This window comes from Elgaria multicarinata, chromosome 13 (assembly GCF_023053635.1).
Source record: "Elgaria multicarinata webbii isolate HBS135686 ecotype San Diego chromosome 13, rElgMul1.1.pri, whole genome shotgun sequence".
Lineage (NCBI taxonomy): Eukaryota > Metazoa > Chordata > Lepidosauria > Squamata > Anguidae > Elgaria > Elgaria multicarinata.
Genome location: NC_086183.1, coordinates 14358190 through 14384140, shown reverse-complemented (window position 1 = coordinate 14384140; position 25951 = coordinate 14358190). Strand labels below are relative to the sequence as shown.

Below are 25951 nucleotides of genomic sequence, written 5' to 3'. Positions count from 1 at the left end.
AATCCGAGTGGGACCAGATTGGGCTGAGGCACTCCAAAGCAGATCAGAACAGGTCTGAAAGCTTTGGGGTGCCTTGGCCCAATTCAGGATGGTCGTGAACCACTGCCCTGCCTGCCATAAGACCAACTAGGAGTCCATTGGAGCCCCTTCTCCCCCTCTCTCCCCCTTCATCCCTCCCTCCCTGCTCCCAGAACCCGGAACTGCTGCCCTTGCCACCCGAGGGACTTACCTTAGCCACACATCCCTAATTAGAGCCACCATTTTACATGAAGGTGTGGGGGGCTCTTTATTTTTCCTTGATCTACAGTCACAAACTACAGCGGCCTTGAAGAGCCATTTGTGACTGTAGATCTAGGAAAACCACAGAGACCCCATCTTCATACAAAATGGCAGCTCTTGTCAAGGATGCGCTGCGAAGGTAAGTCCTGCAGGTAGTGGGGGCAGTTGTTCTGAGTTTTGTGGGCAGGAGGGAGTTCAATGGAGCCTGCGATGGCTGACCTGCTTCAGGGGGAGTCTGAACCCTGCTTTGGAACTGAATCCAAAGCAGGTCGGCCCATTCGTAGCTCCTGAATCAGCCTTGGAATTGGGGAGGCTGTGCACAGCCCTACTTTAAAGTACAAGTCTATGCATGTGTAGGTGGAAAGAAGTCTTCCAATACGTAGCTAGGTGGAAATCCTCCAACTTTCAGCATTCTCCAATGGCTGGATGGGGAACGCAGGGAACTGTAAGACTCCCCCCCCCCCATCTAAAGATGCATAGAATTGTGCTCTAAAGCACTTAAATGCACAAAAGCCAAGAAATCCTCAGACTTGCCATCATTTTGCCTTCTCTGAACCCTACCCACTAATTTTTGGGTGGTTTCCTAGCATTTGTGCAGTCATTTCCCCATTCTGAGGCCATGGCTAGACGAGGGGGTACTAGGGCGACGACCTCGTGATTTGATGATCGGAAGATCGTCACCCTGGTCTACACGTGGTGCGCGACATTGCAGCCGCCATTTTGTTTTTTGTTTTTTAAAGGGAAATGAGCACAGGAGTGCTTGAATGAGAGGTAAGTTGTTTAAAACAAAAACGAAAAAACACCCTCCCCCCGCCCCCGATGGGCACAGCTCCCTGTGCGTGGGTCACAACTCGCGGTTACTTGCGAGGAGCCGGGACAACCCGCGACGCCTGCCCACATGTTCTGCGGTCTCGGGATCATCCCGAGGCCACAGAAAAAGCGATATTAAAGGGTAGGGTGAAATCCTGGGCCAAGGGAGGGATCATCCCTCCCTGTTCCTTGGATCCGCTGTGCATCATATGGACACACAGGGATGATCCCGAGATACAGGCCTGGTCTAGCCATGGCCTAAGGGGCTGAAATGCTTCTCTTGAGTCTGTTCCAGGCACTAAGAGCTTCATGCTAAAAGATGCTGGCCTTATTGGTCCCACCCCTTTTGCCTTTGACTTGTCACTCTAGCCTTTGGGCCCCACCCACCACTAGAATACCAGCCCCCGAGAGCTTCTCTGAAATTGCATCCAGGCATCAGGTTGGAAGAGACCCAAAACACCACCATATGTCAGTTTCCAGCTGTTACTGCCAGCTACTGGTAGAGGCATTTCAACTTTTTAGAATGGGGAGTGGACCTGCACAAAAGATGGGAGACTACCAAATGATTTGGGGGTGAGGGGAAGGGTGTGTGGCCACTTGAAGGACCCAGATGGGCCAGATTTGGCCCACAAGCCTGAGGTTCAACACTCACACTTTAGAATGATGTGAAGTGCAAGCCAATGCATGTTGTCTCAGAAGTAAGACCCCCTGTATTCATTGAGGCTTATCCTACAAAAATATGCACAAGATTGCAACCCTGTAGTCCAGCCTTCCCCAAACTGGTGCCCTCCAGCTGTTTTAGATGACAACTCCCAGCATTTATGACTCTTAGCCCTACTGGCTGGGGCAACACATCTGGAGGCCATCAGGGTAGGGAAGGCTGCTCTACAGCAGGGCTGGGCAGAAGGCTGATTTCCAGATGTTTTGGACTTCAACTTCCATCTTCCCCAGCCAACATGTCCAGTGAACAGGAATGCTGGAAGTTGATGTCCCAAACATTTGGAAATCTCCTTTCTGCCTGCTGCTGCTCAAGAGAGCTCCAGGTTGGGGAAGGCTTGCCCGTATACAAATCTACATGAAATTTTGGGATGTAAAGAGGAAACTGGGTTTCCTACTACAAGCAACTAACCTGTAAGTGGTCTAGAGGGTTGCTTCTTGCAGTAAAGGCTGCTAAATGTAGCGAGAAGTCTATAGAGTCCATTGCTGTAAATAGCCTGGGAGATTTCAGAATATGAGAAATGCGTTCTGAAATAAGTTTATAATGTCATGGCTTTTATAAGTAAAGCTTGCTATTTTAAGAATACATTTTAACATTAATATTTTTTCATGACTAATTCTAAGTAGTGATTATTATATTTTTATGGAAGTTTATATAAAAGAATCCTCATCAGATAACTGGCTAATTGTCTATCTGTGAACTGCACCTTAACTTCTGCCTACTTCTGTAGCAGTAGATGGTGTTGTATTCATCCAAATACATGAAATTGCTTGCTATTTTAAGAATCTGTTTTAACCTTAACAATTTTTAGTGACTACTTTTAACTGGGTGTTATTGTACTTTTAAGTAAGCTTATGTAATTTCTGTAACTTGCTTTTGTGCTGCCACGGACCAAGGATGAACGCAATACATGTTATTCATTCATTCACATTGTGTTTCAGCTGGGCTGATTTGGTAAATCAATTCTGCTCCCAGCCTGTTCCAGCCAGTGGGTTGGTCTTGCACAAGGGTAACCCTTCCATAACCCTTCCCCCACCCCATTTCTAGCCACTCCCTCCTTTCCTACAAAAACTTTGCTGCCTACCTAATCTGGTTCATCAAGAATCCTCTCATCTGTAGGCTTGCTCTGCATCTTGGCTTGCGCTCATCCTGATCACAGCAATGGCGAGCAAAGAAATGTTACCCAGTCTGGAAGAGGCTTTGCCTGGTAGACCTGAGACCATCGTCGTATCAGGTACTTAAAGTATCAGGGTTCAACTTCGCTGTTGAAGGAGTGGTGGGATGGGTGTCCTATGGGGCTTGCCTAAGCATCTGTGTCCGTCTATGAAAGGAAAAATCTTCTTTTAGAAGTGAAAAGTTTGGAGTGTGATAGCGCACATAGGGCATGTCTACACCTAAGGGTGTAGAGGGACGGAGTGGGGAGGATAGTGGACTTACCTACTTACGTGATCCTCTCCCAGTGACTTGACAGCCACACAATGTCCCAGAAAATAAGAGGGACATTGTGGCTCTATTCCACCCCCCTGGAACGAAGACGGAGCGCAATTATGCTCCAGCGCATGTACATTTTAAAACAAAACAACCCTTTAAATGTTCCCCCACCCACCTCCGATGGCATGGACTGCCCCTGTGCAGCTCTGTGCCCGTTTTAAGAGCCCCGCTACTTGTGGGGAGGAAGGGAGAAGCCAGGAGCGAGTGCCACACCACCCACGGTCCTTGGTATGTTCCTGGAACCGGGGGCAAAATAGGGATAACTGAGGTCTCAGTTATCCTGGGAAAATGGATGGGTCATCCTTGCTTGCCCCAAGGATCCCCTGTGTGTCATTTGGGCAATCTAGGGACAACCCCGGGATAAAAGTATGGTGTAGGCATGCCCATAGTTTGCATGCAAAAGTTCCCAGGTTCGATCCCCGGTTTCTCCAGGTAGGGTGAGGAGAGGAATCCCACTTGAAACCCTGGAGAGCCACTGCCAGTCAGTGTCAAAAATATTGGGCTGGATAGACCAATAGTCTGACTAAGTATAAGGTACCTTCCTATGTTTCTAAAATCAGGATAGAAGCAAGTTGGTTATTTGTTTAGTTTTTACATTTAAACATGCTTACAGGCAGCTTTCTGCAACCTGGTGCACTCCAGATGTTTTGGCTTCAGCTCCCATCAGCCCAAGCAGCATGTCAGGAATGCTGGGAGCTGTAGTACAAAACATTTGGAGGGCACCACGTTGGGAAATGCTGATTTATATGATGTAGTAATGGCCACCACTTTGGAAGGCTTTAAAAAGGGGTTGGATAAATTCTTGGAGTAGGAATTTATCCAACCTAAGTTCTACCTCCAGTATCACAGGCAGTAAGCCTGTATGCACCAGTTGCTGGGGAACATGGGTGGGAGGGTGCTGTTGCACCATGTCCTGCTTTGTTGGTCCCTTGTTGACAGCTGGTTGACCACTGTGTGAACAGAGTGCTGGACTCGATGGACCCTTGGTCTGATCCAGCAGGGCTCTTCTTATGTTCTCATGATCAGGACCCTGGAAATGCTCAGTGGCTTAGGGTGCAATTCTGAGCATGGCTGGCTGAAGAATAGTGGGACTTGTAGTACTTTTTTTTTTGTCTAAACATGCGTAGGTTTGAGCCCTTATAAAATTCATAGAAACATCAAATCAGTCACCAGGAGTGGGACTTTCTATGTTTAGGTATGCACTGTTCCATAAAATTACTGGTAGCATCATGAACGAAGTGGGCAACTGGAATAAATATGTCATCACTTGAATCTAATGTCAAATTTTTACTCTAGGGAGCAGGCGTAGTTATGCGCCCAGGTCTTCAGGCATGCAAAAACAAAACAAAAGGTCATTCAGTTCCAATATTTACAATATATCTTTACAAGTTTTCTAGTAAAAAAATTATATTCAAGTATAGCCTTGAATTCGTTTGAAAATAATATTGATTTCTCTCCTCCCCAGGCAAATATTTTGGCCCAGCTCCAGCTGGCTATAGGACATCTTTTTTGAAATATTTATAGCCCAATTTTATATGTGTCTATTCAAAAGGAAGGCCCAATATGTCTCTATAAGATGTCTTTACAACTTTTCTAGTAAAAGTCATTTCCCAGTGTGTTCTTTCATGAGTTTAAATAATAGTAATATTTACCTATGCCAAGTGCACTTTCTTGATTCCTCACCTCCCTGATCAAATATTTGAGCCTTGCTACTGTTGGCTGTGGGCTTTTTTTTTTTTTTTAAGAGAGAGAGATTTACAACCCTAATCCTATATGTGTCTATTCAGAAGGAAGTCACAGTATCTCTTTGTGGTATCTCTTTGCAAGTTTTCAGGTAAAAATTAATTTACAAACATAGCTTTGTATTCGTTTGAATATAAAATTTACCTATGCCAAGTACAGTTTATTGATTCTTTCCCCCTCCCTAGTCAAATATTTGGGCCAAGTGACTTTTGGCTATTGGGGGGGGGGAACTTTTGAGAGCTTTTTACAGGGTGAAAGAAAGGAAATTTCACCAGCCTAGAAGATCACCTCATGAAGGTTTCTCCTCCCTCACCTCTTCATCTTCAGGAGCCATTCCAGCAGACTGTATTAAGTGAGATGAGAGGTTAGAAACAGAGTCATTTCCTCTGTTCTGGTGAAAGACTTAATTTTTTTCCTCTTCCCTCCCTATTCCTTCTTCCTTGTGTGTTGGGTCTTTAGATTGTAAGCCTGTGGGCAGTGACTGTCTTATTGATGATTTGTAAGCAGCTCTGGTAGGATTTTTGGCTGAGAAGAAGGGTAAAAATATTCTAAGGGTGCATTATTATGCATGTTTAGACAGAACCCCTGCCCCTACAATTCCCAGCATTCCCTAGTCAGCCATGCTGGCTTGGAAATGCTGGGTATCCTGGGACTTTCTTTCTGTCTAAACATGCATATGAATGCACGGTAAATAAATAAATAATAAGTGTGCATAGGATAGCAGACTTTTGCAGCATGTCGAATTTGCATGGCATACTTTTTTTTTTTAGTTTAGTTTATTAGACATAAGTCAATTCATGTATTTGAGAAATATTTACCCAGGTTTTCCCCTCCCAAAAAAGAATTGTTCCAAAATATAAAAATAAACATGTGAGATTAGATCTACATCAACTTAGGACAGTGGTGTTACCCTTATCACAGGGGTGGGCAATACGTCACCTAGCAGACCCGCCCCCTCCCCCCACCAAAAACCAACTTTTTTTGCAACCACCATACTCCTGAATTTACTGAATTAAGTTGTGCATTGGCAAAAATGCTCTGTTTTTCCTATAAAACAAGACCTGCGAGGAATGCTCAGTTTGTTTCAAAAGCCAAATCATGCTCCCAAGAATCCAAGGAAGAACGTGATTTTGCTTTAAATCAAGGCGCACCTTGTTTCAAAGGGGGGGGGGGAACTGTCTCTTTTCCTGTCGTGCTGGCAAATTTCAGCAGCGGTAGTGGCAAATTTGATAGCAGCAGGGGTTGCAGCCCCACGTGGGTTTCTGGGGTAGGGGCTTGGCCCCCCAGAAACCTGGAAATGCCCAGCCCTTCCTTAATGGTCGGTGTGGCGTTACACCCTACAAGTCAATTCCAAATGTATGTCTGCAGTTTGTAAGTCTGTGGTGAGTTTAGAATGTTGGCCTGAGTGGGCGGAGTTAGAATGTCTTGGGAGGGGGAGGAGTGATATATAAGGGAATGACTGGGGGAATTGTGGGAGACTTTTTAGGTACTCTTAGAGTCTTTAGTGCTCTCTGTGTTTAGAGTACTTAAGTTCTGGGAAATTTGAGGTTCAGGGTAGAGAGTGGTGACTTTGGAGTGTGGTGTGCACATAGTTGATGTATATTAATCAATACAGATAATAAAGAAAGCTCAAGAGGGATTGTGTGAGAGAAAGGAAAGCGTGTATGTGAATGAGTGGAAGGATTGGATGAAAGGTTTCAAAAAGGTTTTTAAATGTTTTATTTGAAACAAAGCTTGTGAACTTTTAAAAATAAATTTTGTTTTTAACTCCCACAAAAATCCCACGTGTCTGTTTGGCATTTCTCATCTGAGGTTTACACATTTAGCACCCACTCTGACAATAATTCACCTCAGCACATATAACTCACAGTGTTTTATTTTATATATTGAAATCCTTCTCCATTTAAACCCCTTTCTCCACATAGTTTGGAGGAAGGTGGTTTTTATCCCTTCTTGCCTCAGGCGTATCAAGCGGTGGTGCTTGGCTTGAGCAGGGAGTAGCTGTGGCCAGGCTTGGTGTTCAGAGCCTGTGTCGTGACAGTTGGCTGTCCCTTACAGGCAGACAGATGAGTGCCCTGAGGAATCAGTGCTCACTGGCAGAGTCTCATCTCTTGAAAAGCCCCTCTTAGGCCATAGCTAGATGGGGCATATCCCAGGGCGATCCCCGGGATCATCCCTGTGTGTCCACATGATGCACAGGGTTCGCGGGATCAGGGAGCCCTACCCTTTGACCCACTTTTCCCACAGTCTCGAGCTGATCCGGAAACCATGGAACATGTGGCTGTGCGTCGCAGTTTGTCCTGGCTCCTCGTGCTTACTTGCAAGGAGCTGCGACCTGTGCATGGGGTGCAGAGCTCCTTAGGAGCTCTGTGCCCATCGGGGGTAGGGTGGGGGGAGCGGAGAAAATTGTTAAAAATGAAAAACCTTACCTTTTGCGCACGAGCGCTTGTGCGTTCATCTCCTTTAAGGGGAAAAAACCAAAATGGCGAGTGCAACATCCTCTCTCTGAGGTTGTTGTGCGCCATGTGTAAACAGAGGGGGAGATCTCGCGATAAAACTATCACGAGATCCTCACCCCTCCGCCATGCTAGACCCAGTAGGTCTAGCTGAGGCTTTAGTTCTGTTACGAACAATGAGGATGAACCAAAGGAACACAGACTCAAGATGTGGTTGCAGACCACTCATGTTGACATGCTCTGTTTGGGCTTTGACCGGTGGTGGGTGATGGTCTGGTGACGTATTAGGTCATGGGTGGGTAGCACCAGAACTAGTAGTCAAGCTCTGGGTGGTTTGAAGCAGATCACCAAGGATTTCTGATTCCCAGTTGTTTAACCATAGTAATGACCACATGACAACCCTCCCATGCCTTAAACCAGCCTTCCCCAGCTTGGTGCCCTCCTCCAGATGTTGTGGCCTGCAACTCCCAGCATTCCTGATCATTGACCATGCTGACTGGGCTGATGAGAGTTGCCTTCTATCACATCTGGAGGACGCCAGGGCCAGATCTACACCAAGCAGGATATATCACTATGAAAATGGTATGAAAGCGGTATATGGTATGTGTCAGTGGGCCCAAACAGTTGTCAGTGCACTACAATACCACTATAAATCAGTAATGTAGCTCCTGCCTCTTATATACTGCCTTCATACCACTTTCATAGTGCTATATCTTGCTTGGTGTAGATCTGGCCCAGGTTGGGGAAGAATACCCAAAATTAGACTGCTGAAATGAGCAAATCTTGGAAGAAACCAAGAATGGATTTTTGTGTGTGGAAGGAATGTGAATTGTCTTGAGTTCTAGTACTCTGCTACCCCCTGCCCCAAATTCCTGAGCTCATAGTTTTTCAGTTCTAGGAGTAGATCTCTTGCACCTGGCTCCACTTGTAGATCTAAGGGTTCTAGTAACGCACACACAATGAAGTAGATCCTGCAAACCTGAAGGTTGCTCACCTCTGCATTATGCAGTGAGGCAATGTCTATGCTTGGACAAGAGTAAGGGATGTTCGAGGATAGTGTGATCAAGAGGCTGTAAGTGTCAGACAAGAAGAGAAGGGGCTATTGGTGACTAGGTAGTCAGTTATGTGCCTTCAAGTCAACTTCGACTTATGGCGACTCTATGAATTAGCGACCTCCGGTCACATCTGTTGTAAACCACCTTATTCAGATCTTGTAACTTCATGTCCATATCTTCCTTTATGTAGTCAATCCATCTCTTGTTTAGTCTTCCTCTTTTCCTTCTCCCTTCTGCTTTTCCTAACATTATTGTCTTTTCTAAGGAGTCATTTCTTCTCATTATATGTCCAAAGTATGATCGTTTCAGATTTTTGCTCCTACTGAGAGTTCTGGCTTAATTTGTTCTAGAACCCGCTTATTGGTCCTTTTTGTGGTCTGCAAAACTCTCCTCTCACACCTAATTTCAAATAAGTAGATCTTCCTCCTATCCACTTTTTTCATTGTCCAACTTTCACATCCATACATGGAGATCAGAAATACCATAGTCTGCATAATCCTGACTAATGCCTCTTTATCTGTCCCCCAACAGCTGATGGCCAGGGTGTTGTCCTTGGCTTTCTGATGCAGCATTTGTCTTAAATTGACTCATCTTCTGCAATAGGTTACTTGAAAGGACTGTGGTTCGAAGCAAGCAAATATAAATCAAAGCAAACTGTTGCGGGTTAAGCTTTCCTAAGGGAAATCCCCCAAATTTGATCCCAGTCTTGATGCCATTGCTGATGTCTGTCACGCCTTTCTTTCCCCTGAGAGAGGCGTTGAACCAGCCTGGGCAGGAACAGGAAGCATTGCAAGGAAGGTTTTGTCAATGAAGTTTTTGTTCAGGCTGGGGCGGGGCAATGCATGGCCTTCCAGCTGAGCTTCAACGCCAGCATGGCCAATGGTTGAGGATTATGGGAGTTGTAGTCCAACAACATCTGGAGGGCCACAGCTTCTTACTCTGGCTTTAAAGCCACACATAGAGATCTCCATGTTCCACAGGATGGATATACCAGGGGGTGGAGAACTGGATGGGTTGGGGCGTCAGATGACCTGAACCACGCACCCTTCCATGTGCCAAAATCATTAGCTGGTTGAAGCACTGACTGGAGGTTCCCTAGCACCTCATCTATTAGTCCATCATCTTCTCAACATCAGGAGCAATTAATTGCATTATTTCCAGAACTTCCTATCCACTTCCTTTGAAGCTTGACTGAAATGAGCAATGAATGATAGGTATGTATCTGGGTAGCCCTGCAAAGAACTGGGTAGCCCTGCATACAACCAAGCTGAACACAGCCAACCTAGTCTGTGCACTAGCCTACCAAGGACTTAACAATTTTTCTGTTTTTGCTGGGCAGGGACAAAACAGTGGGTTACATAAATTGTTTCCGACACAAACAGGAAGTGATACCCCCCAGCAAAGACACACGGAAATGCAATGTGTGTGTGTGGGGGGGGGAGATAGGGATTTTATTTATTTATTTATTTACAATATTTATATACCACTCCCCATTCAAAATTTTAGGATGGTGTACAAGATAAAATAAAATAAAAACAGAATAAAACACCTTAAAATAGATTTTTAAAAGAAGCAAAACAATTTACTATTATTTCCCTCCCTACACTATTTCATGAATTTAGAATGGCATGACCATGTGGATTTCAGCCTAGCATCATGCAGACATTGGTTCGCTTTGCAAATCCCACCCACTTCGGCTCCAACTCCGCCCACTTTAGGCTCTGGTCACACCTATGGCAGATTTTGACCAAGGTCATGCCCTGATGGGAAAAAGGTTGTCCATCTGATTTAGCTTTTCAAGGAAAAGAAAAAAGAGAGATAATCCCAAAACACCTTCCCTTTCTTTTGAAGCAAAATGTGAGGGATCCCACTGGAATCAATAGGGAATAATTTGATTATCGGCAAGCTTCAGTTCCAGTGATTTCAATGGGTCTATTAAGAATGACTAAATCTGGATCTATCCCAAAGTTTGCAGCCTACTTTCAGAGTGGGATGAGGAGGAAGAGTTGCTGCATATTCTGCTTATGTGGTTTTGAATGGATTAGACACCGCCATTTGCAAAAGAAAAATGTAGCTTTGCCTGAATGTATTGAATCAGAAATTTTCCCACTGTAGCATTTGAGTACATCCCTGCTCCGGCCACATTCTCCCTCTTCCCCAAACCCCCATACCTTGCAAGATAGTGGGTAGGAGTCGAAACTTGTCAGTGGGTATGGCCAGAGCCCAAAGTGTGAATGCATGGCCATCACGACTAGTAGCCATCGGTAGTCTTATCTTCCATGAATCTGCCTGACTTCTTTTAAAGCTATCTAAGTTGGCATCTATCCCTTCATCATATGGTAGCAAATTCCATAGGCCTTGGGTCTGATCCTGCTGGACTCTTATGTTCTTCTGATATTTCTCTCACTCATTTTCTTGGCTAATTTTGAACTTGTGTGTGTGTGTGTATGCTAAGAAGTCTCAGAACTGGCATAGGATAAATTTGCTCATTGTCTCCCCTTTATTCTCTCTCTTTCTCCTTCTCCCTCCTCCCTTTTTTCCTTGTCCCATGATGCTTTGCACCTCAGCAAGCTGATGCCATATAAAAAGAGTGTCTGTTTGCTGCCCGTTCTTCTGATGGCAGAAGGGGTGGAAAGAACCTGGCACCATTTGGAGATGAAACTCTCCAGGGCTTCTGACTGCATCTTCCTTGTCTTGAACTCTTTGGCTTGTTTGATTCCCCTTCCTGACTTCCAGAACCTCCTGTGGGTAGAGGGCATGAGGCGGGCATCCAAAGGGGTACCAGCGGGCGCTGGCCTGAAGGAAATGGGGAACCGCACACCAAAGGGGGTAAGATTTTCCTTGTGTTGCGTTCTTTCTGATTTTTTTTTAAAAATAAACTAGTTGCTATGAATGTTCGGACCTTTCTAGGGGCTTTTGTGCGTGTGCGTGTGTGTTTTTGGCTTGCTTTCTGGGTTCCGCCAGGCAGGCGAAGCAGCCAAAGGAAGCGAGGGGAGGGAAAGAGAGGGTGGCATAGAATCAGTACAGTTGGGATGAAGGTTGGCAGGGAAGATGTGAGACAGAGGGAGAGGGAGAGAGAATAAAGCTGGTACAGGCTGGAGGGCTGCCAAGGACGCTTGGCAGAGATGCCACAGAAGGATGGGGCAGCCTGGACGTGGTGATGTATGTTTGGGAGGAGAAATGGTGAAATGCAGAAAGCGGAGCGGGGGATTGAAGATTGTACACTACTGAACTGGACACTTTTGTTTTGTGCCTAGGTATTTTAATGATTTTTTTAAAAAAAGATGGCAAGCCCTTTCATCGTTGATTTTTCCCCTCTCTCCTGGATGTTGGTTGGTTGTTCTGTTTGTTAGATTTTCTTTTAATTTGGCGGAGCGGGGAGCCGTGTTTAGGGAGTGCGGCTGTTCCTACACTGATGGAATTGAATCCGGGCCAAGGAAATTATGTAGCCGGCTTGTCTCGCTCAGAAAAGGGGGAGTAAGTGTGCGTGTGTGTGTGAGAGAGACTGGGAGGAATTGGCTGCGAGCTGCCGAGCTGCCTGGCCACTTTGGCAACGAAACGCCGAGCGGGCCTCCATGCCTTTTGACTCCTCTTGGGCGTCTGGCTTCGTCCCCTTGGTTCCCAGCATGGCTTTGGCTCATTCGCTTCGAGCTCTTAAATGGGCAGCTTTTGGAGCCTGTGACAGGTAGGAAAACGAAGGACTGAAAGCTTCCATTCATGGTCCCCATCATCTCTTTTATTTTTGGGTGCCATACATTGAAATCTTTGCAAGCCAGCAGGGTTTGTGATTGGGGGGGGGGGTAGGGTTGGTGTAAGGTTTGGCATCTCTCAGGAATCGAGTGCGACTTTTAAACAACAACAAGTTTAGGTCTGGATGGATCGAAGCCTCCTTTGTGCCGTCTTGAGCATCAGCACACCCTCCCTTCATGCTCCAGAGTTTCGAATTTGGCAAAATCGGTACACGCTCTCTGTGTTGAGTGAATTCCCTGGTGTTGGTCCCTTGTGCCGGGCAAATGTCTGCCCAGCCAACCCTGTTTTCTATACCTTTTCCTTTGGTCCTTGCGCTCCAAAGGAGTTAGGTGCAGGCGAGGGCAGAGATGCAAACATGGCTGCATCTTTGGAAGGTTTTGGATTGCTGTTAGATGCGCTTGTCAGCTGCGTTGGGTGGGTGTGGTCCGGGAGGCCGGAGCTCAGGCTGGAAAGTCAATCTCCGATAGAGGGCAGCTTACTTAGGCTGGAATTCTCAACTAAGGCGGATTTGCAATAAGGTAAGGAGAGTGCTAGAAAGAGAAGGAACCTCTGCCCATGTGCTAAATTGTCCTTTGCTTCTAGCAACAGCTCCCTGCAGAGCTGATTTCATATTGCTCCCAGTTTGCTTGCCATACGTGTGTGTGTGTGTGTGTGTGTGTGTGTGTGTGTGTTTGTGTGTGTGTGTGTGTTATCCTGGGAGATGAAGATGCTTAGATGCTTTGAAATTACGAACTCACCTTAGCAAGTGGGGCACGAAGGAAAAGATCAGGCAGTTTTGATACTCAATTCATTTTTGTTATTAATGGCCTCATTTATTTCATTATGCATCAGTTGAAATTCTATTTGCTTCATTGCTTATATTTGATGTTATTGTTATTTCTTACTTGTACCTTTTTTTAATGTCTATGGCAGCAGAAGCAACAGAGCAGCTCATCCGGACGGCCGTAGCATTTCCCCATAATTCTCTGGACGTTGCATTGTGGTGATGGCAAAGAGGGTGGGAACGGAGGTTCCCACTGGCATCCACCATTGTTTTGCGTGGTTGCTACCTGCCATGGCCCATGTGGAGGCAGCAAATGAGAAGACCCGTGCTTTTGCCAGAACGGATGAGTTCTCTCACATCTGAATAGCACAAATGAAGAATGAATGGCTACAAATGGGAATAACAGAAGTGTGCCCATTTCTCACCATTCATTCTTTGATGTATTCATGTAGGATCAAATAAAAAAAAAATGAACTGAATGGTCCCCATTCAAGCCAGTGTTTCCTTTGTTCTGAAAATGGCCTGCATCCGTGTTTTCTTTCCATAGCCCAGTTAAATAGCCTTCCCCAACCTGGTGTCTTCCTGATGTTTTGGACTACAACCCCCATCATCCTCAGATAACATAGCAGTAAGTTTTTTTAAAAAAATGAAACTATGATGGGCGCTTTGCCAACGTTCTGCCTCAAAGGGCACTGCAGGTCACATCAGAATTGCAGGGTAAAGAAAGACCATGTACATTTGGAAGAGGAGAATCTTCAGCTCACTGTAATTGGGCATTTAATGTCTGTATTTGGTGGAGGGGTGTTTTGCAGCAATTCTAGGGGAGAGCAAGGATTGTTCATAGAAACACAAGCACAGCCCTCTTTTTCACCCGTGAAATGTCAGAGGCCGAACACGCTAGCAGCACCGCGCCAAGGTTAGAATGCTATGCTAGCATTTTCTCCCTTTTTTTAAAAAATAGCCAGTATTAGCCGATTCAAATCCGTTGTGCAAATTGCATGAAGGACGATAAAGGCACTTCTTGGGTGTGCAAAACACAGACATTTTGCCCATTAGCGACTAAAATAATAATATTGGCCGAGGAGGGATGAGCCCCATAGGATGTTGGAAGGGAGTAGCATACAAGGGGCAGGGTGGGTGGTTCACAACCACTGGATTGATTGCCTTGATGCAGAATTTTAATTTTTTTGAGGCTGGGGAGAGGCTGTTGATTCAGCCCACCTGCTTCTCCCCGTGCAAGCGTTCGTTGTGCCTCTGGTTGTGTCTCCTCTCTCTCTGCCGAGCCATAGAATCAGTGGCCATGCTTAAGGAAGGGCTTTGGAAGGAAAGGAGCTGTCCTAACCCATAGGTTGGCTTTGAGGCTTCTGCGCTACCCTCTGCATTCAGAGCGCCCAGGCTAATGTCCAAGGGAGGTTTGTGCACTCCCCACTCCTCGCTGTTCACCTCGGGAGGCCCCGACGGCAGCACGAAAGCCAAAGCAGCGTTCAACCGGCCTGTCCCTGGACATCTACAGGCTTAGCCCGTCCCATCTGTTAGAGGGGAGGAAAGCTCTTCTCGGAGCCAGTTCAAGCTGTCCTGCTCTGTCCCATCCTCTGGGCACGTGGTGTGGGAAAGATACTTAAAATAGAGGTCTGCAGAGGAAGGATGGCTAGTGGGAGGGTGACGGCCGGAGAGAAATCAGATCAGGGCTTTTCCGTAGTCTTAATCTCTGAGACGGAGGAACATTGTATAACTCTGGTGCGCATCCGCTGGAGATGCCGGCGTTGGTCTGGGTTTGCAGATTAGCATGTAGAAGTCTGGCTTCCTGGCTTGTGTGGCAACAGTGTGGCAGCATCCCTGTCCATGAATGCACTGACTTGGACTCCTGCATTCTTGTTCCACTTCTAGCCTCGCTTCCCTGCCCCTGCAGTCCAATCAAAATAGCCTGGAAACCTTCTGAGTATTTTGTACAGTGAGGCCGCCTGCACATTTCTGCTGACCCTCAGGCAGAGAATATTTATGCCTTCCCCTGGGCATTGTGGCTCTCTTTTTCTCTCCCCACCTCCAAATTGTGACCTCTCTCTCTCCCTCTCCCTCTCCCCCCACTCTCTCCTTCTCTCTGTCCCCATCTGACTGAGGGAATGGAGTTTAAAAAGGTGAAGTGAACTGGAGAACCCATCCTCTCTCTCTCTCTCTCTCTCTCTCTCTCTCTCTCTCTCTCTCTCTCTCTCTCTCTGTTGTCTGTCTGTTCTTCTCTCTGTGTTTCTGTGTCTTTCTCTGTGTTTCTGTCTCTCTCTCTTTGTGTATGTGTGTGTGTGTGCATATGTATATGAGAGAGAGAGACAGAGAGAAAGTATCCATGCTTATAGACTAAGTTGTCATGGGGACCGATGTATGTGTGAGGAAGCAAGAGAGAGAGAGAGAGAGAGAGAGAGAGAGAGAGAGAGAGAAATCTGTGTGTGTTTGTACATGCATGGTGGTGGGTGTGTCCGTGCTGATGTGTTTGTGAGTGAAAGAGTCAGGGAGCCTGCATGCACATCTCTTGGAAAAGTGCAGAATCAGGCCACATGCATAAAATTGGTTCCCAAGATCTTTAGAAGTGGCATCTCCTTTGTCCTTTCCTGTAGCTTCTTTCCTTGATAAAAACAAAACACCCCTATACAAAAAAAAAATGACCCATATTGTTTGAGAACCTGCAGGATACTTTACATTACAAGTGATTCAACCAGTTTTGCCAATTGGTGTAGTTCTGATGATAGAATCAGGTTTCCAGAATTTTCCCTCTTCTTTGGGATGCTTCGAGAGCAGGCATGGACCTGCAAGAAGTAGTAGCCATTCAAAAGAATGGGCTGGGTGGACAAACTGTCTTGAAAACTGGTTTTTGAAAACTGCCTGGTGTTTCCGATTTTAGCTCTGGCTGCTCCAGCCATGAGCTCTGTAGACACAATAGATTGTAAAGTTGCAGAAGTCAAAGGTCTGTACTGTGTACGCCTTTGACCTACTCCGGCCTTCCCCAAACTGGGGGCCTTTCAGATGTTTTGGACAACAATTCCCAACCTTCCTGACCATTGGCCATGCTGGCTGGGGCTGATGGGGGTTGTAGTTCGAAACATCTGCAGGGCGCCATGTGGGGAAAGGCTGTCCTATTCAAGCCAAGGTGTAGCTGTGGCTTGCAGCCACAATTGCACTCAGCCAGGTCAAGGGACCATTCATCGTGAAGGGCGAAAAGCAGTCCGTCTGCAAGCTGGGTTTGTTTTTATACTCCCGTGAACAATGTGAAACTTCTTTCTGCATTTTCTGCTGTAAACAACACACCTAGCCGTACCAGCAGGGATTGCTGCTTCTAAAGATGCTGTGTATTGAGGATGGAGATAATGATGATGCTGATTTTCATTTATATACTGCCTCATAGCTAAAGCTCTCTGGGCAGTTTACAGAAGATTAAAACATTAAAATATTAAAAATAGATGCACAAAATTTAAAACCATGAAAACAGACAGCATGCAAAGACAACATACATTTAAAAACAACTTTGAGCTCTCTGCCAAACCTTAAGATGTAACTAGGATCAATTCAACACATGCTGCTAAATGCCTGCGAGGAAAGTCTTGACCTGGCACCAAAAAGATATTAATGATGGCGCCAAGCAGGCCTCATCCGGGAGGTCATTCCATAATTGCGGGGGCCACTACTGAGAAGGCCCTTGCCCTTGTTGTCATCCCCCACGTTTCCCTTAGAGTAGGCACTCGGAGGAGGACCTTAGATGTTGAGTGTAGTGTATAGGTAGGTTCTTGTCAGGAGAGGCATTCCACCAGATATTGTGGTCGTGAGCCATGGAAGGCTTTATAGGTTAGAACCAGCATTTCTTGGGGGATAGTCCATACCTGAAGATACTCAGCTCTCTCTGTCTGTGTCCTTTGTAGGCTCTGTCTCAAAGCTATAGTCTATTCTTCTTTGCACACAAAGACACCTTGCTCCCTCCCTACTGACTAGAGGAGGGGATTAGAACTTCAGGTCCAGAAGTTCTGGTTCTGCATTCACACAGAAACAAACACCCAGACACCCCTCAGCACAATATTTTTTTAGCTATAGTCCTGCTTTAAGAGCATTTACTTAATTTGAAATTAGTCTCACTCTCTTCTCACTGCCCTCCAGCCTGAGAAGTTGTCCTGCCTAGTAGTTCCCACTGCAGCCGTGTCTCCAAAACAAACTTCCATCAACTTCGTAATCTTCTCTGAAATCCCATGGCACACATGACCCAAGTGTCTGGTTAGTTGAATGTGATATTTGAACTCCAGGGGACTTGGCAGAGGATTTATGCATCTCTATCTCCCTCTTTCTGAAACTCCATGGCATGCACAAACCAAGTGTCTAGTTAGAAGAATGTAATATTTGGACTTCAGGATTTATGCAAATCCTGGATTTGTACAGGAATTGACAAAAGATTTATTAATCTCTCTTTTCTTCTCCCCCTCCTTCAGCCAGCCATGCCGTCCAGAGAACCCCGATGTACCCACCATTCCCAGAAGGAATGCAGATGGCAATCTTTGGTGCGTGATTTGTTTTTGCTTTGATTTATGATTGTGTTTTTAACCTGTTGGTTGTTTGATGATGGTTTTAATTTTTGTGAACCGCCCAGAGAGCTTCGGCTATTGGGCGGTATAAAAATGTAATAAATAAATAAATAAATAAATAAATAAATTTATTCTTGCTTCATGGCCAGGTTTGCATATAATTCCACCCTCCACCAAACTCTGTCCTAGACTTACATCTTAGAAAAGGAAGTAAATTTGTTGGGGCCACCGATGGACAGAGAATGACTCCAGATGGACCTCCCCTGATGGCTTGAATGGAACACATATAGGCTAGGGTGAACACATGAAAAGGAGGACAGGACTCCCGTATGTTTAAGATGCATAGGAAATGGAATTTCAGCAGGTGTCATTTGTATATATGCAGCACCTGGTGAAATTCCCTCTTCATGACAACAGTTAATGCTGCAGGAGTTATACTAGAGTAACCAGACACAAAAGAGGGCAGGGCTCCTGCAGCTTTAACTGTTGTGATGAAGAGGGAATTTCACCAGGTCCTGCATATATACAAATGACACCTGCTGAAATTCCATTTCCTATGCAATTGTTAAAGATACAGGAGCCCTGTCCTCCTTTTCATATGGTCATCCTACCTAACCACCTAATATCCAACCTAGTAAAGCAGCTAGGTAACTTTAGATCCTGCACCTAGTAGTCTTATAGCAGGGTGGGGTAGGAGTTAGATGACTGTCTGTACTATTCCAGTTTTGAGGCACACAACTAGCAGTTCTCTTTTCACCCCACTGGGATTCCACGCTTTACAACTGCTCTTACGTTCCTGAAATGTTTGAGCAAAAACAAACACACAAACACACCGTTTGCCAACCCTAATGAAAGGCAAAATTCTATGCGCCTGTGCAGTTTCACAGTATAAAGATCACTGAAATCCTAGCACTGTCATGACTGTAGGAATAAAATGGCGTATGCTTCTGCTCTCCTAGTGCTAGACACATTTACTGGGCGGAGGGAGGTGAGGAAGCACCATGTCATTGTAGAAAAGGCAAATATATATCTAAATTAAAAACAACAAAATGAGCATCTGTAAACATGTCCATACTCGTTGATTTTAAGATTAAAAAAAAAAAGCAGAAAGGATGCCGGGGTCAATCCCTGTGGGCCCTAGAATGTCCATATTGGCCTAGTTGTGGAACCCAGGCCTTTTTGCTGCTGCTTTCATCATCTGCTTCTCTCTGGCTAGTTATTTGGGGGGTGGGGGTGGGGGCTGAGCAGCAAGCGCTTTAGTCCCAACAACCAGCCGTAGTTGCACCACTGATTCAGCCTAATAGTGAATCTTGCTCCTAAAGGAGCTCTCCCTGGTCCTGAACCTCAGCTATCTGACCTGCACCTTGCTGCACTTAGCTGGAATTTTCCCATGGGCTCCTTCTTGACACAGGAGGCCAATCAATCCAGACTAGGGATGGCCTGTTTCACACACAGTGGCTGGCTTCACACAATATGTTAACCCACACTGGGCTTGTTCAGACAACACACTAAGCCATGGTTAGGCCACTAACGCTTTTGCAGCAAGTGGTTTAGTGAGCGTGTTTAAACCGTGTTATGTAGCCACCATGGTTAGGAATGGTTCACATGACACACTAAGCCGTAATGTTTAGCTCAAAATGCTTAATCACTGTAGGTTAGTATGTCATCTGATCAGTGTCACTCAGTGGTTGAGTATGGGTTGTTTTGAACTGTGGGTTGTTTGTTGAACTACGGTCTGTGTGTTCTCTGGAGGGTGACTTATTTACCACCCTGAACAACCCAGCAACAAACCATGGGTTCTCAATGTGGCTTGTTTGAGAAAATAATGTCCAACCATTGAGTGTGGGTTAACATGCTGAGTGAACCCAGTCAGTCTTTTACTTAATTAGGCACAGATTCTGTTTTTGGTGTGTGCCTGTTTTAGCAGTTGGCATGTTGTTATGTTGTTGCTGCTGCATTTTTATCACTGTAGAAGGTGGAGAAATAGGCAACAGATGAAGAGCCAGTGTGGTGTAGTGGCTAGAGTGTTGGCCTGGGAGTCGGGAGATCTGGGTTCTAGTCCCCACTCGGCCATGGAAGCTCCCTGGGAGACTTTGGGCCAATCACTGACTTTCAATGTAACCTACTTCACAGGGTTGTTGTGAAGATTAAATGGAGAAGGGGATCATGTACACCTCCTTGGGTTCCTTGCAAAAGGAATAAAAATGGAATAATAAATGAATAATAAACAAATATTTCATTGCACAAAACCGCCCCCAAATTAAAACTAGTCTCCAGGAGGACAGTATTATAATACCAAGGGATTTTGTGACAGTGCTTAAATCCCCCAGCACCCATTATCTGGACTGATATGATCTCTGGGAATGTTCACTGAGGTTCTTTCCACTAGAAGAAGTTGTCAACCATAGAATGTTCAAAGTCCAGCTGTGTTTGTGGCAATGGGAAGTCAGTTTGGCTAAGAAAGGAACAACCACACCTTTCATCCAGGCTTTGGGATAGGTGAAAAGGTTAAGGTAGATTGAATACTGGAAGTCCCAAGTGTTAGGGAAGCTAAGAGGCCAGGATGTCGGGAGGAAGGAGTTGAGCAGATTGTGCCCTGAGAAAACAGTAAACTGGGAGAAGAGCACATGGAAGAGAAGGAGAGACCCCTTGAGAGGGCTTTTGTACCTCCTAAGAATTGCATCGAAAGGAACATTGACAGATTAAGCAGGTTTTGTCGTTGCAGTACTATGACTGTTATCACTGGAACATCAGAATCTGCCTCATACTGGGGTCAGACCCTTTGGTCCATCCAGCCCAGTGTTGTCATCACTGACTGGCAGGGTCTCTCCCAAGATTACTGATAGGAGCCTTTTCAAGCCCCACCTGGAGATGCAGGGCATTGAACCTGGGTCCTTCTGCATCCAGAGGAGGTGCTGTACCACTCCACATTCAAAGATAGCTAAGCAAAGGGCTGTGTGCTCAATTCTCCCCCAGGCATTCACAGAATGCAGGTGGAGGGGGGGTGACTATACCAGCTGCCCCTGCCTCCTGAGTCTGCCCAATTTGTGCTGGTGTGAAAGGGCTCTACACATGTGGAAGTCCCTTTCACACTGTCCATTGAATCTGCAGAGGTTGGAGTAGAGCCAATGGAGTTGCTCCCCATTTCTTCATGGGGGAACATCTCCTTCCCCCACCCACCCACACCAGTAGTCACTCTCCAAAACAATTCAGGAACCATGGACATCTTTGAGTAACCTGTTTCTTAATTGTATGTTTCCTTTTCTCTTCCCCAGGCATGGGATGTTTTTGGGGATCAGAGCAACTGTTCTGGAAGATTCCGGGTGTCTTTTCCACCCAGGTGGGCTTCATGGGAGGCTTCACTGCCAATCCCACCTATAAAGATGTCTGCACCGGTAAGAGATTGCTTCTGGATGTGATCTTTTCCCTCTGTTATCTGTGAGGATGCATCTGACCATAGGAAAAGGTGTGCATGTGTGCTTCCCTGTATATGGCAAGGATCTCTACCACACGCACACACTTCTTCATAGAATCCAACGGAATAAGTTGGTGCTATCTTGCATTGATCTCAGATGGCCTTCAAAAGGGGCGGGCCTTTTTGAAAATTGTTTTCGTGATTAGATTTTCACTAGGCATTGGACCTCTTTGTTTTCAAAGAAGGCTGCATTCCAGGCCCAAATGCTCCAAATTCCAGAATATTTTTGCTGCCAGTAACTAAACCTTAGGGGAGGTAGTCCAACGTTTTAGAATGGTGGAAAAGCACACACACACACACACACACACACACACACACACACACACAAGCCAGGACCCAATGAAAAGTGCCTCCCCTCCCTCCCCACAAACGGCTGTTTCTGCCAGGAGGGGAAACTGCCGTTGCAACCATTTCTGAAGTTCCCTCCCCCAGAAAAATCTCTCTGATAGTAGAAATCGAGCACAGCAAAGAGGGGATGAGCTAGAATATCTCTCGGGGAGTTCTCTATATGGAGGAACCTTTGAAGTTATTTCCAAGGACTCTGGAAGTCTTTTCCAAGCTCAGGGCATCCAGTGATTGTTGGTCTACAGTTCCCATCATTCCCATCACGCTCGCCTGGTGATTGGGGATGATGGGAGCTGTAGCGCAACATCGTCCAGGGGACTTGTGGTTGGCAAAGGCTGTGTGCTATGGAAAGAAGCGAGGTGCCCCTTTTCCAAAATACTAAGGTCGACACACTGATTTGGCTCAGTTTGGGCAGAACCCCAGGGGCTTTCTAGGGCCCCCCTCAAAACCCAAACAGGAGCAGGAGGGGCAAGGGAGCACATCACGTGGCTGCCCCATTTCCTTCAGCACACGCTAATGCGTTTATTGGCGGAGTTAATCCTCTGTCCTCAACCTGGATCCATCAGAAATCAGAACAGACGGTTTTGCAGCTTATCTGTAAAAACATTTTGAGTGCGGGTGTAGGGGATTATCTGTCTGCAAGAAATATTATCCACGTCTGTTGTCTACATTCTGGGTATTAACACAATGCGGCAGGGGAAGGAGCGGATCGCTCACTCGCACACATGCACCTCTCGCTGGAAGGTCTGATCTTCACAAAGCCACAGGGGGCATGTAGGACTCTGGCTGGTTGCCAGCACTTTCAGGCCCATTGATGAGATACACCAGTGGCTCTGCTCTCAGTGGGATGGGTGAATCCACTCCGGGTTTCAGTCGGAACCGGTCATAGGCATGCGCAGCACATTTCATTGGGGGTGTGCACTCAGGGATATTTATTTATTTATTTATTTATTTATTTATTTATTTATTTATTTATTTATTTATTTATTTATTTTAAAGGCCAACATCCATTGCAGGTGATGGGGGAGAATGAGGAGACGCTCCTCAAGCCTTAGCATTGGTGGAGCTTTGTGGTGACACTGGCCGGAGGAGGATCTTACGAGTTGATATTAGCCTTCGGGGGCTCTCCTCTTAGCCTCTTTGAAATGAGGCTCCTGGCAGAGAGGTCCCCAGCAGAGCAATTCCTTTTTGCCAGGAGCAACGGTGCACTGTTGGGGGACAGTGGCAATAGGGCAGCCATCCTCCTATGGAACCCTCAATTTCCCGGTTATTGCTTAAGCCATTAGGGTGTGCCTGGGCACACTTGGCACACCCCTTGTGCACGCCTATGGAACCGGTCAGAACTCTAAAGGAGATATCCAAAGTGTGATAGCTCCTCTAGAGTTCTGACTAGTCCTGGCTAAAACCCGGAGCAGATTCCCTCCCACACAGAGATTGGAGCCACCAGCCTGCCCTGGTGCCAGTCCTGCTGGGAGTCGCAAATGGGCTGGGAGTCCTAAGGAGCTGCAAAATTCTGAATGCATGGGAAGGGGCCTTGACTTACCAGGAACCTAGATCAAGGTAGGGACCATAGCTCAGGGGTAGAGCGCATGCTTTGCATACATAACATCCCAGTTTCAACCCCTGGCGCTACCAATTCAAGGGATCAGTTGATGGGGGATACCTCCACCTGAGGCTCTGAAAGGCTGCTGTCAGTCAATGTAGATCAGGGGTGCAGAACCGGCTATCCTCTGAGGCTCTCCAGAAGCCCCAGCTTTCGTGCAGCCACCAGCCTCCACTGCATTTCCCTTTCCCGTCTCCTCGGCGTGTCTTATCTCTCATCCTGCTGAGAGAACGGAGTTTTTCTTTCTGCAGAAATGGATTGGCTGCCCCTTGGATAACTGGGGCAGCAGCCCCCTTGCCTAGCTCTGCTGCGCAGCCTTCCCAGCAGCCTCTGTCCTCTCCTCTCGATGGTTGGTTGGTTGGCAGCAGATAACAGAAAGCGACAGACTCCCCCCTCCCCCAATTACATGCTGCACTGGGCTAAAACTGCAGCCGAGGTGCATCTAATTATAACCCATCTCTGAGCTTAACCCTTCCCAATCTGGATTGACAGATAGCGGGAGAAGGACGTCGCCTTTTGCTTCTTCAAATGAGATGGGGGTTGGGGGTTGGTGGACGTTTGGGAGCTGGTTTGCATGGCCTCCTCTGCTGCCTTGTCTTTCTGGGGCAGCCGGAGGTGAGAGGATGTTGGGGGATCCGTTTGGAAAGGTCTTTTGGCATTTGTAGATGCCCAAGGCACTCCCTGGGAATGCTGCAATAGCTATTAAATCCCTCTGCTCAGTTTCAAGTCTTCTGTTGTGCTTCTGCTCTTTTGGAACACAAGAGGTTGATACTCATGTTGAAGGTGGAGTCAGCACCGGGTGGAAAACCGTGAGGTACAGACAACCCATGGTGTTTCCTTGTCATCCATGAGTATGCCAGTGATTTCTCCCTCGCCCATGTGGATGGTTAGGGCCCCAGCACCAGGGCTTGGCTTTGTCAGGCTCCTGTGGAGGCCCACATCCCAGCACAGGGCCTGGTCTCGTTTCCCAGACCTTCACAGCCCTCCTTGGTGTCACTACCAACTTTATGATGGAATACAGGCTTTGCGCAAACCAAATGACAATGGAGCCCCAAGCAGGGTTGGCATCATTGGGCACATGCCAAGGTCCTCAGCTCAACAGGGTCCCCACTGCTGACCTACCCCAAAATCACCTTACCTGGCCCTAGCCCTCCTTGCTGTGGCTGTGGATTCCCCTGCCCTCTTCAAGTCCACAAACAGTGACAAGAGCCAGGAGGAAGAGAAACAGGCTCTGCTTGCTGTTCCTTTAAGGATAGACTAGGCCTCAGGGAGAGAGGGCAAGCAAGTGGCCAGTGGGGTCAATGGCCAGGAGGTCGGCTCCCTCGTGGAGAGGACCTGTCCCTAAAAACCAGCAGTCCATACTGTTCTTTCATCACTGCAAAAAGGGTAAGAGGAAAGCAATCACCAGCTACCCAGGGATAGCCGGCAGAAAGGGTGTTGCTAAACCTGGATTCCCTGAGTGCCCGTTGCTCCCAATGGGAGCTCTTTCCATAGCTTGATGGCCATGCAGAGGGTGATATTCAAGGGGGATTGCAGCTGGGGAGGGAAGAGTTAAATCTCCCCTCCCCATATCTTGTAACTCTCCCCCACCCCACATCCCACTGCAAATCTCTTCCCTCACAGCAGTTAAGCTTAGGGGAAGAAGAAAAGAACTTTTTCTATTGGTTCGAGTTGATGTTGGGCGCAGGGTGAGAAATTAAACATCTTCTTGTGAGATGTCAAGAAATCCTAGTAATTATTACTACCTTCGGATATAGAAATATAATTCAACATAATGCAAATTTTAATGCAGATTTGTGTCTTATGCATCTGCCCACCCAAATCTTTTAAGTGCTTAGCAACAACTCCGATACTGGTATCCCCCACCCACATATATATATACCCTTCCAATTCATCTTTTGCTTTAGGGGTAATTTTGCAACAAAGCCAAAGAACATCCCCAGGCAGGTTGATTTGGCTCAGCCATGGCCGAACCTCCTTCATGCCCTGCCCTGCCCTGTTCTGCCCTGCCTCCTGACCCGTCCGCATCACTCCTGCTCTCGGTTCATCCTCCCGCTTTCTTAAATGGCACCCGGGCATGCAATTCCTCCTGAGTCGCAGCAGAGGGCAGAGGTGCACAGCCCTGCAACTCAGCATGCTCCAGGCTAGAAAAGAAGCAGGCCTATTTTCAGGCTGCAGCTGTGAATCTTCCTCTGCCGCAGGAGCGCGTGATTTCCCCCACCCCCACCCCTCCTACAGCATGGCCAGGAGGGGAGGTTTGTGGGGTGGGGGGAGAGGAACTACTATTGCATGCGCCAGCGCCCTTGGCCTTGCTTCAGGAGCTTGGCTTCGGTGGGATCTGCCTGCTTTCCCCTTTGCCCACCTTGCGGTGCGAGGGCTGGATAGATGGGGCAGGGAGCGAAAATGTGCTCTCCCCAACTGCTGCCGATCCGCTCCTGAACATGTCCCGGGTGGAACAGCCTTCAGTGCCGGCCCTCTCCCGGCAGCCCCTCCTCCTCCTCCTGTATGTAGGGCACCTCGCAGCAGGCACAACGGGATCGCTGGTCATGCTCCACTCATTGCATTGGAACGTCACCCTTCCATGGCCCCCCTCCCCCTCCCCCCATTACCATGTGAGGGGCAGCAGGTTTGCGTGAACAAAACGTAATGAGAAACCGCTCCAGGGAAATGCCTCTTTGAGAAGGATCTCCGGCTCCATCAATGGATGCGGTAGTGGAAAGAGTGGCTACCCCCCTTCCCCGTTTTTGATAGGAGTCAGCCAGCAATTCAGGGGAGATGCTTTAATTGCGATTAACTCTTGCAGTGCCCCTTGTATCGCGCCTGATCCACGGTATGAGTAAAATCTGCTTGGGCGTGCTAAAAGGACGCAGTTTCTGTTCAGGCTTTTAATGGTCAGTTAATTGAGAATTT

General features: G+C 46.9%; 1 protein-coding gene across 6 annotated transcripts in view; it reads left to right on the top strand.

Annotated features, from left to right (window-relative positions):
• Nucleotides 1-25951, top strand: part of LOC134408524 (mitochondrial peptide methionine sulfoxide reductase-like) — a 64299-nt gene that overhangs the window by 9918 nt on the left and 28430 nt on the right. For 3 of the 6 annotated variants that reach the window (XM_063140850.1, XM_063140849.1, XM_063140852.1), the window contains exons 2-4: nt 2927-3041; nt 17526-17594; nt 20894-21013. In XM_063140850.1, the coding sequence (XP_062996920.1) occupies nt 2969-3041; nt 17526-17594; nt 20894-21013 (262 nt within the window). In that variant the 5' untranslated portion in view covers nt 2927-2968. Of the gene's footprint in view, nt 1-2926; nt 3042-11134; nt 11382-12119; nt 12238-17525; nt 17595-20893; nt 21014-25951 lie in introns of those variants that run through there. The other 3 variants (XM_063140854.1, XM_063140853.1, XM_063140851.1) reach the window with 3 other exon arrangements.